General features: G+C 37.4%; 1 protein-coding gene across 1 annotated transcript; it reads right to left on the bottom strand.

The window, feature by feature from the left end:
• Nucleotides 1-235: 235 nt before the first annotated feature.
• LOC142109100 (SLAM family member 5-like) lies at nt 236-12348 on the bottom strand. Its single transcript, XM_075193140.1, has 5 exons — nt 12093-12348; nt 10758-11075; nt 8242-8499; nt 980-1791; nt 236-407 (listed from the first exon to the last, which is right to left on the bottom strand). Exons 1-4 carry the CDS (start codon nt 12139-12141, stop codon nt 1655-1657), a joined length of 762 nt encoding a protein of 253 aa, XP_075049241.1. The 5' UTR covers nt 12142-12348; the 3' UTR covers nt 236-407; nt 980-1654.
• Between the last annotated feature and the right edge of the window lie 270 nt (nt 12349-12618).

Raw genomic sequence — 12618 nt, 5'->3', positions numbered from 1 at the left:
GCCTTCAGACAGTTTCAAAAACACACTTCTTCCATACATATGCCTAATTGGGCATTTCCTCTAGCAAAGTTACAAAATCAAATCAGGACATACTGTCTCGGAAATCAGTATATTTCCATAGAAAACACATAACCAATATAAAAAGTTAAGTACATTTGCAATGATATAAATTGGCGTCTGCGTCACTAATTGAAATAAATTTCTACAATATTTTTTTTCTACGTGATCCAGCCACAAGCTTTATTATTAGGGAGTAGCAGAAACAACTTTTTGAAAAGCACTAAGTAAAAGAGGTAGTGCACAAATAGTCAGAAAACAGGGGGTCCTGGGAACCACTTACAATTATGGTTATACATATGAATTCAGGCTTTTAATTGGTACAATAAGAAGATAAGAAGAATACATTCCTGCGTTTGCGCAGTAAGCACTGGGACAACGTTCTGGAAGATATGTTGGCATGTCTTGGTTCAGCCTTGGTTTCTAAAGCATTTAAAGTGATACACACATAAAAGTACAACAACAAAATGGAGATCAGCAGCCATTTTGATAGGCCTGTCACTTCTCCTCCTCGTTCAAAACAACAAAATGAAGTCATCTGTAGCTCCCATTCTTCTCTCTTGTTATATTACTTTGTTTTCTACCTCCTCTGTGACGGATCTATCGTTGTTTATACTGTATTTATTACATGTTTGTACACCCAATTTCTTTTGATAAACTATTATTAAACAAATAATACTATAACACACACATAATGTGCTATGTCAGTGAGAGGTTTATAAGACAGACACAGATCTGTCACAATTAAAGTAAAGTGTATGAATAGAACATAAAGTCGCTCAGACTGTGGTGGTTATTTGAATACAGAAGACGCATTTATAAGACAGACAATGTAAAGTCCCAATTAGAATAAAATATGTTAAAAGTAAATAGAAATCAGCTATTGCAGTATCTGAGTAAATAATATAGGTGTTTATAAGACAGGTCATTTTGGGGACACTTTGTATAATGTATAGGATAATTCAAACCAGACTAAATGCAATATTTATTTGACGACACAAAGACATTTCCAATCTGGTATTTGTCTAATCACTCTTGTAGTACATTACTATTATTATCCTACATCTGTTAATACACTACAAGAGTAACTCTTAGTTCTCCAATTTGTCTGCAATTAATGCAGGTTATGTAGTAATATCTCCCAAATAAGAACATAAATATCGGTTCACACCGGATCATATAATATCAATATAAGGCAGTGAACAGAAGACTGTGTCTAACTGATAGGTGTCTGTAGTATTTATTCTCATTTATAACATTTGTCAGATCACAGTAGGACCAGATCCCATATATAGAGATGTGTACATGTAACTGCTACTCAGCGCTGTACATGACATATGTGACGTGGGTGGAATATATGTATAGAAAGTTTACATGTACGTCTTTCCTTGTTAAAGTTTGCTTTAGCAAATCATAAACATAAGTAACTTATTAAATTGTTATTAAGTATAAAATAATATACAGTATATCATTTTTAGAACATGATAATTCTATTTACTTTTAGTAAGCATTGTTGAAAAAGTTTAATAACGTCTTATTCCATATCATCCACTGTAGACACAGCCTTGTGGGGTAAAATCTTCTGTCACTGGTGGGTTTAATCACTGGTGGGTTTAATCACTTCAGTCTTCAAGTGGTGAATGAACACACAGCAGGTGATAAAGAACACAACTACAGCTATGACAGAACGTATAATGTTCACTGTTGTATGAAATGTCTGTTGTTCCTGAGAATCTGAGAAATAAAAAATATGAGAATAAGCAAATCAAGTCTAAATGTAAATACTAATAGTACCAGAAGAGTACAAGAAACCAAGTGTAGATGGTCACCTTCACTTATTATACAGGATAATCATTAGAGAATATCCCCCGCACAAGAAAATTTTTCTTTTGCTCTTATAATATTTTACGCACAAGGGCAGCGCAAAAATTTAGGTCGTTCTATTAGGTGCTACTTCTAGTAGTAATATATCACAGTAGAATAAAAAAGAAAAGCAGTACTACTTCCAATGAAGGCGCACTAAAGACGCAAATATTTAGTCCAATACTGGGAAATTATTCCATATCATTGAGGGGATTGTTGAAGATGGATAATACATAAACATAACTCATAAAACCAATTTTTTTTTATTGATATGCATTAAAAATATTTTAACCTTGACCTCTGTTGCAAGACATTTTTTGAAAACACACGACGCCAACCCTATAGGGACAAATGTCTTTGGCATCATGAGAATAAACTTAGGGAATCGAGGAGGCAACCTTATTCAAGAAATGCTGAAAAACGAAAGCAAATACCGATACATTTTTCTGTTAAATACTATACACCAGGGGTAGGCAACCTTCTATCAGTGCGCCGGAAAAAATCTTTTCAAGCCCAGGTGTGCCATTAGTGTGTGTATATAATATATACACATATATATATATATATATATATATATATATATATATTATTTCATCACGCTAAAATTATAATATTAATGGTAAGGGGAACAAATAAACGTTCATGTTAAGCCACACAATAGTGCCCCCAGTTTATATTATGCCACACATAAGTGCCCCCAATTATTAGTATACCTGACATAAGGGCATAATCATATTATGCCACATTAGCCAGTGTATGCGACTCACCTCTTGTAGACAGTGGTTACATTCCATCTTGTTCTGTATAAAATGACAGGTTGACTGAAAGGTGATTTATAACCCTGGGTGAGATGCGGCATTGCTACTTATCACTGATAAATGTTATGTGCCCGCCGTCTCATGGGCGCAGGGTGTTACGTTGCATGAAATGATGTGTTAAGAAACGTTACGTGGCACGTTGCACTGGGGGTTATGCTGGCATGTTATTGCGGCTGTAGGACAGGATCAGGGCCACCAAGAGATATTTTGGGCCCCGGTACACCAAATTTTTTGGACTGGCCCCCGCACAGGTGAGCAGCAAGGATGCTGTATGCCGCGGCGGCACATCCAAAGAGGCGTGGTCAACATGGGCATGGTTGGACTTCGCTAGACATGACATATTGGTGGAAATTCGATTGCGGTTGAAATCTCCACTCATTTTCCCTCACACCCCATAGAGGTGCAAGGAAATATGGGAGAAGATTTCTGTCAAATCTCCGCCTCAAAGTGTCTCGCGGACGTCCCGGAGACACTTCGCGGCTAATTGAACTCCCCCATTATGTATCAAAATTGTGTTACTCTCACCGACCTGTGATTGCAGCTATCACAACCTGGTACTGGATTCTAGCATGGATCCTGGAATGTTGGGAGCTGTTGGAAAATGTAAATATGGAAAAGCAAGCAATAAGTGTACACCGTACATAACACAGATCACGCAGTATATAATACATTCATTATAATAAAATATTACATTTATCACACCCTCCCCAGCCACATCACGCCACCCCTCAACTACATCACCCATCACGCCACCCCCTGCCAAATCACCCATCACGCCACCCCCCAGACACATCACGCCATCCCCCAGGCACATCACGCCATCCCTCAGCTACATCACCCACCACGTCACCCCCCAGACACATCACACCATCCCTCAGTTACAATACCCATCACGCCACCCCTCAGCTACATCACGCCATCTGTCAGCTACATCACGCCACCCCTCAGCTACATCACGCCACCCACTACCACATCACCCATCACGTCACCCCACAGACACACCACGTCACCCACCCAGACACATCACACACGGGCACAATGCCATACATATATACACATACATAATTCTATATACACATACAAAATGTCACACATACATAATTCCATACACATACATACTGCCATACACATACACACACAATTCCACATATATACTCACAGCCACCACCACCCACCAGTCCCTTGTACTCACCTCATCTCCAGAGGATGATAGCTCCGCGGCTGTGCTCTGAAATGACAGGCATTCTGGCAGCAGTCTGATTTGTTGCCTTGCTGCCTGTCTCCATTGTCACTGAGATTTGCAATCCCGATTAGCCCCGCCCCCTCATATTAGCCCCACCCCTCCCCGGCTGGTGAATGGGAGGGGGAAATAAGCCTACTGTCTGCCCCCTCCCCCCCCTCTCAGCACTCCTGGGCAGAATGAGAGATTTTGAATATGTAATGAGAGCCAGCTACAGTGTCTCTCGTCTATGAGCAGAAAAAGTTTTGGTGCCAGGTGGAGCTGCAGCAAGCTCCTGTGTTTCTGAATGCTGCTCAAAGCCGTGCCATAAGACAAAGCTCAGCGTGACGGGGGTTGCCGACCCCTGCTATACACCCTTCTGGCCTAAATGAAAATATTAATTTCACAGCCTTTTTATAATCTAATAAATTCACCTTTTGGAAGAATTTTTCTTCCAGATTTGGGTTATTCAAAACAATAATTATCTGTAATGGCTAAGGATCTTTCACAAGATCTCTGGTAGATATCTTATGTGATATGTTCATATATCTTTAAATTGGTTTATATTTTATTTGAATAATCGTATTTTCACTGCTCAATCAGCTCCCTTTATGGCTCATGATCCAATAATATGTGGATCTCGTATTCACTTCACGGTCACTTTTGGGTCAAACATTTTCTGCCCTCTTAATATTTATACAACACATTCCCTTGTTTTCACCCTCACTTTTTTATTCATAATCTGCCATCACCCTTTTATTTCACATATTTTTTCACTTTTTTTCCTATGGAGTTATCTTATTTTCTCCCCTATATCACTTATTATAACTCTGTACATCAATTAAAATGTACTAGCACACATAAACACATACAGATATTTCCAATCTGCACTGTTTTATTTACAATTATTATTTCCATTTAATTGTATTCATCATTGAAATTTCTTAGTGATTTATAATATTGGATAAACACTATTTGCGCATCCTAACACAACATATATATCATAATTTCCCATTTATATTGGAAAACCCTTATATATACCCTTCTCATATATATTTTTTCACGGGTGATCTAGGTATATTTCTATTTACATTTATTATTATTTTTATTTATTTATTTTTATTTTTATTATTATTTTTTATTTATTATTATTATTATTATTATTTTTATTTATATTTATTTATTTATTATTTTTATCCTCAGTCACCGATCAACACACATTTATTAACATTAAAAGTCAAGAAAATAATGTGTATTATCTTGAAGGACCAATAATAACAATCTCCAAATTCCCTTTTATAACATATAAATAAATGATCTTCACAGCGGATGAAATCAAAATTAATATGGTGAACCTAACCTGGTATGTCATTAGATGTATTTTATAGTGATTTAAACAATAACTTCTAGGTACAGATGACAATCTCGGGATAGCATTATGTAGATATATATAGATAATCAACAACATACATATTCTAAATGTACCTTACATATTATGTATATTTTATATATTCTCTTTATCTAGATGTTTATAAGATTGGACTCTCTCCCCAAAAAATTAGAATAATTAATTATCAAAAAACAGTCTTTTATATATTTGTTCCTGTGATCTTATAGTAAACACATTAAAAAATCTTAATTGATAGGTTGAAAAATGTGTCAATCAAATTATATCAAGCTCATTGGTGGATATTAGTTTAAATACCCAACCCGAATTACATATGGGTTGCCTCCTAGTAGAAGCTAATAGTGAAATGTATGTCAGGTGTATGTGTTTCAGGGAGTTCTAAGTGTAGCTGGTTATTACAGCCCTTTTTGATCAATAATATGAATTCTGTTTAAGAGGATTAGCTCTTTCTACAAGGCATTAATCCTAGATTATCACAGATATAAGTAATTAAAATAATATAACAATAGTAGCTGATAAACTCAGTCTTTGTATTTGTGAATGTTTCCAGTAATTAGACCAGAGCTGCAGTTCACCAGCACAGCCCTTTTACAGGAGCTGAACCTCAGATTAGATTATCACAAATGCAGTTTTTTGTTATGGTACTAATATATTAGATACAAACCTCATTCTGTTCTTAACAACAATATTGAAACTGCTATGTATCTGTTGGGCGAATGTCACATGTATATGCTCAATATACTTTAACTATGAAATGATGTGAAAAGAACATTAGCCATTTACATGGCATTAACCCTAGCTTGCCACAGATGCAATTAATTGATACAATATAACAGAAGTTGAAAAATAAATTTTCTTTGTATGTTAATGCTCTTAGTAATCAGACTTGACCTATGCACATCAACACAGCCCTCTCATGTGAGCAGAATCCTAGATTATTATAAATGTAGCTATTTGAAATACTAGAACACAACTTTATTTTGTTCTCAATAATAATACTAAAGCTGCTATTTATAGAACCAAGCAGTTCTCTGGGGTGAATGCTAAATGTATATGCTCAATACTCTTTAATCATAGCCCCTCAATGAAATAATGTGAATATATACAAAGTAATTTGAGACATATATATTTTTCCTAAGCATCCATTTTGCCATAGCTGGTCAGTGAATAATAACCCTATATAACACAGCTTACAAAGGGTGACCAGCTAGCCGGAAAATTATATGCGGCCACTTTTCAAGTGAGAATAGAAGGAATATTTAGTATATGTGGGGTTGATAATTACTAAACCCAGATCACCCCTGAAAATATACAGATATAGATATATTCTTTTTTCTACTGTTCATTAAGGCTCTGTGAAACTGATATACTTACCATGATTGCGATCGTGTCCCCGGACATGTGTATGCGCGGTCACGCATACATTTCTCTCTGCTCATTATGAGAAACATCATTATAAGCTAACATACTTACCATCCACACGATCTTCGTATAATTTCTTACAAAAAAATAATAATAATAAAAAATAAGTTGATTTCAGAAATAAACCGGTATCACGAATACTCTGTTGATCTTTACAATATTGAACAGATATTTACCATCATTTAAGGACATAGAAACAGAACTTACGTTCAGGAACTTCATCTGTATTAATTATATACATCATTAGATATTTGTGTTATTAACACAATATAAAGATTTATTCATTTAGATGATCTGTGCAGGTTTTGATCATGTTTGATGGTTAATTAGGGATTCTCACTGTGATTATCGTGGATAGGGAGATACATAAATATAGGTGATTCTACCACCAGTACGCTCTCATGTGTACTCCCATCTCATCTACCTGTCCCAGACTCCAACATTTTAATATTTCGCTTTTTAATTATTAAATTCATTTTTAATGCATATCAATAAAAAAAAATTGGTTTTATGAGTTATGTTTATGTATTATCCATCTTCAACAATCCCCTCAATGAAATGGAATAATTTCCCAGTATTGGACTAAATATTTGTGTCTTTAGTGCGCCTTCATTGGAAGTAGTCCTGCTTTTCTTTCTTTTTTATTCCACCTTCACTTATTACAACCTTTCTATTTGAGCTAAGATCTCTGGTACTTATTAGCCACCAAGTCTTAATGCACAAAGCCCTTGGAACACAGACCTGGGCCAGACCAATGTGTGAGACAAAATACAAAGGAAGATCAGAAATGACTACGTAACATCAGCTAAGGCAAAGGGAAGCAAACCAAGGGGGCAAACCCATATAGTCAAATAAGTAAACATAACTCTACACAAGGTGTCTAAAATCATGCTTCATAGAATAGACAGATTCAGGTGAGTTGTCCAGCTTGATTCACTGTCTCCAAGGAACTCAACCAACTCACAAGTAGCAGAACCATGATGTCTGAACCCTTGTTATGGACACATAGCATTCAATGGGAAATTGTGTTTTCTAATAACACTGCAGCAGGAAAACTCTGTGTACTTGGCTTCAGAAATTAATTACATGGCGTCTTTCTTTGTTTTATTTTACCATAACATTCACTCCTAGTAAAACTTATAAACACATCTATCAATCTGGCTAGAATTGCATTTATGGATGTGTAGTTCTTAGCTACTTAATAATTATTTTGCTAGAGAACTCACCAATTCTAATACTATCCTGCTTACCCTAGTATAATTATGTATTTTTCCAACATATTTCTAGCTAATAAGCTGGTTATATGAACATTTTTAGCACCAATTATTTTTTTAGGACAGGTACTTACAATGGGATAATAATTGTGATAAATAGGAGCAAATCATTTGTCACCTGACATGTATGGTAATGAGATTACATGTATGTACATTACACAGGTATATCAGTATAATTACCTATGTTGCAGTATTGCTGGGGAACCACAGACTTGGAGACGTTACCGGCAGGATTACTGGCAGTGCAGGTATAGGTGAAGTTTACATTGCTGGGAGGTACATATAGGACGTTTCGTGTCACATTTATATTACTGCTGTTTATATTCCTCCAGGTTATATTCACATCTGGTACTGTCACTATACACATCAAGGTCACAGAGCAGGTGACATTACTGATGACATTGGGACTAATCTGGATGTCACCGGCTGATAATCTTCCTATAGGAAACACATTTACAAAACATTATACATGTAGTATTTCCATAATGACATGCATATTGCAGTTACCACAAATATCAGTTATATAATAAATCTGTAGAAAAGAAAGAAGACACAAATGATTGTAGGAAGTGAAGTGACCAGAATGATGGTATAAACACAAGTTATATAATAAAAGTATAAGGAGGAGGAGAATAAAGGGTAATCCCCAGTAGTAGTCCTCTAGGACAGTACATAATTCCTAGTAGCAGCCTCAGTTGTACAGTCCCTTACCCCATGAGTCTACCCGGGAAAGAGGCTACAAGTTACCATTGTGCCCTCCTGGAACTAGTGGAGCAGGACCCCATAGAACAGACCCCAGACTGCTGGATGTTTTGTGTGACTGTTCCTGGCACAATGTGGATTTTCTGGGGTTTACAAGGACATTTGTCACTATCAGGTCCTGTGTGCTCTGTAAGCAGCACTTGTCACGGTTCAGTGGACAGGATCCTACGGTTGTCTAGATTAACAATACTCAAGTAATGCGCGGAGTCTAACGAGGAGACGGTATTCACCAGGGACCAGCTGCACGGCGGTTTGGTATTTGCTGAATCTGTCTCGTGGGTCGCAGCCCTTACTAGGAGTTCTAGATGGAACTTCTTAGAGGAACAAGCCAGGAGAGTCAGCAATGGTAGACAATTGTTGAGGAGATCAGGAGAGATAGATGGACACCTCTAGAATGGTGGAGGAGAACAGAGTGAGATGTAAGCTCTGCGGACCACTGATTGCCACTGGAATGGCGGCAGAAACACTTAGGAAGTGTTGGTTCAGTAGTCGGCAAATTCCACTAGAATGGAGGAGTAGCGCTGTAGTGGTAGAGTGTCAGCTCTGCCGACGACTGGTTACCACTGGAATGGCAGCAGAAACACTTAAAGTGTTGGTTCAGTAGTCAGCAGATTTCACTGAAAAGAAGGTGTTGCGCTGGAGTAGAGTGTCAGCTCTGTGGACTAACAGAATCAGAGAGCCACATCTAGTTCCAAGAAGGTAACAGAGAACAGGCACTGAGGATTCAAAGGAAGTGCCTTTAAATTTTGGAGCCAAAGTTCTAGCCAAAAGAGAGGGACAGAGCAGATTAACAGAACGGGTCTGCGCATGAGTGAGTGCTGGCAGGCTTGGTGTAATTCTGCAGTCACATTGTAGTGTGTTATATAGGTAACACACAAAGAGGAGAGCTCCATTGCTAATTGCCATTGCTGAAATAGAAATACTGGCTTCAGTTATATCTGTGGCTGCGGCCATCCCTTTACTATACTCTACTAAAGCTGCTCATCATCATGAAAAGCCCCATTGACAGCAATATTAAGAAATGCACAGAACAATAACACAGCTCCAGGCAAATTGCAAATCTGTGTATTTCCCAGTAACAGTCCTCTAATATAGTTTCTGTAGGGAAGAGGGTACGAAGAGTCTTGATTGTGTGTTTATTGGTGGTACATATGGTGGGGGCAGATGTACTTCTGCCCCATCTATAGCCTCCGAGATGGGGAAAGTGATTGTGTGAACCAGTGGCTCTCTCTGCAATCCCCTCCTAGGTTCTGCCAGCAGCACTGACTTTTCCTGACTGTGTGTACACACCCTAGATATGGGTCATACGGTCACTTTCCCCACAGGATGAGTATACAGTCAGAGGGTGGGTTCAACAGACAACAAGATTCCTCTTGGTGGTCCCTAGTATACTTTTCAGTCCCCAGTAGCAGTATAGTTCCCAGCAGTAGTCCTCTGGTATAGATGCTATCTAGTATAGTTTTCCCAACAGGAGTACTAGTACAGGAGTGTAGTCCCTATCAATAGCTCTCATATACAGTTCGGAGGCCCTTTTAGTAGTCTACAAGCATATTTCCTAGTCCCCAATACTCCCCAAACAATACCTCTTAGCCCTCAATATTTAGTCCACAATTGTTAGTCCTCAATATCAGTCCCCAGTAGTAGTAAACTTGCACCATCCCAAGTCCCATGAGTCTGCCAGGATAAGGGTCTGAACTCACCTGGATGAAGGCTCCACTCCCTGCAGTTCTGGGTGAGATCAGGTCTTACCCCTTCCCTCAAGGGAAAACTGCACATATTGTCATAGGATGGCACGAGGACCCCATACCCGCTATAGATACACCTCAGACAAGACTCTGTTTTCTTCTGCATCGGATCTACTGATTATATATATATATATATATATATATATATATATATATATATTCTGTACAGAGGAGTGATCCATAACTTACTGTATACTGTGAGATTAAAGTGGAGGCAATTCTGTTCTCCTTCTTCCTCCTGTATGGTTGCTGCATATACCCTCTGATCGCTCGGTGTTAGCTTAGTGATGTGTAAGGACCCATCTCCTGTGTTGCTCAGTCTTCCTGTATAACTCTTAATGACATTATCAATAGATCCTCCAGGTTTTGTTGTAGCGATAACTCCTGCACCTGGGAGAGCAGCCCAGTAAATAAATGTGATCCCGGTCTGATCCAGTTGCAGAGTGACGTCTCCTCCCTGTATACCAGATACAGTTCTCTGTGCACAGGGATCCGCACATAACACACCTGGTACAGACAGATAAACTGGACTAATATACACAAGACATACACAACTAATACTCTATGTAGCACAATAATATATAGATCCCAGTTCTGGTGACATAATAATCACTATACTGTATAACACATAAGACTTGGTGATAACACTAAGGAATGAGGGAGGTTATTACATTGTGGTGTATGGGTGACATCTACATTTACCGGGTCAGAGTGATCAGTGTCAGAACACACAGCTCATCTGTGATGGGATAACATAGCAGTGCATTCATCTTATGTACTTTGTATGATAATCATATATAGTGCACACCAATATACCTTTATGTGTCCCTGTAGTTTGTGTTATAAACGGTTTATTTAACTGGTTAAAGTCCTGGGATATTTGAGCTAAATAGGGTTTCCATTATATAAATACAAAAAACTAACCCCCCTTTAATAATAGTTCTTTGGTCATTCCCCCGAGCACCTCCACATGTGGACTAATAAGTACCAATACTGACATATACCCGGAACTTCTACTGATCATATACGGCTCTGTTCATCTCTCACCGTAGCAATATGAAGCACATTCATATACATATAAATACATTTACAGTTTGAAACTTTATATTTTTAGTTTAAATAATTTTTGTTGGTTTATTTCTTCTATTATTATTATTATTATTATTATTATTATTATTATTATTATTATTATTATGTTTATTAGTTTTATTTAATTGTTAAGTTACATTTTACACACTGGCCCTCAACAGCTAATGGTCCCCACCCTAGGTTTTTTTTTGTTATAGGTGAATTTATGTAGGAACAGCCCAGAACATCTGATTCTGGTACTAAAAGGTGGTTTTATTTGCTGATATAAGAAAAAATAATCTATAACATAATTTATGACATAACTGTATACTGCATATAAATTAAATATGAACTAACCGGACATCATACACATGGTGAAAGAAAGAAAATGTGAAAAAAACTTTTAAAAAACTCTACGGCTAAATAACAATAGATAAAAAAAACAAATAAACTCACATGTGTGAAGTTGAAGCATCATAAGGACCAATATGGAAAGACGGAGCATTGTCCTTCACTCGTTCATGTTTTCTTATTTTACTTTACTTGACGGTAGAAATACAGAGTACAACTATGCAGACAATCTCTGAAAGGGAAGAGGAAACTATACAGCTAGTTCCACGCCTCTTAACTTTCAGGCTGGTGTGCAAAAAACCCACTAAACTTTACTAAACACAGTTGATTTCAGGGTAATGAGTAAACATTGGTTCCTGTTGTGGCAAATATCACATTCCAGTGATCCCAGCTTCATTCAGAGTTTTATTCTGCTTGCAAAATACACAATGATGATTATAATGGGATCAAGGTCACTCTTATCCCTCCCCTGTTATACTCACATACAGTATAATAATAAGTAGTGACTGTAACGCTGACACAAGAGGATATAAGGTGTACAGTAGTGACGTGCAGCACTGCAGTGTGTGAGTGGGGAATCACTTTAGGCTGTTACCACCAAAAGTGGTGAGCAATGGTAAAAATGTAGCGC

Source organism: Mixophyes fleayi, chromosome 12 (assembly GCF_038048845.1).
Source record: "Mixophyes fleayi isolate aMixFle1 chromosome 12, aMixFle1.hap1, whole genome shotgun sequence".
NCBI lineage: Eukaryota > Metazoa > Chordata > Amphibia > Anura > Limnodynastidae > Mixophyes > Mixophyes fleayi.
This window is presented reverse-complemented; position numbering and strand designations above follow the sequence as displayed.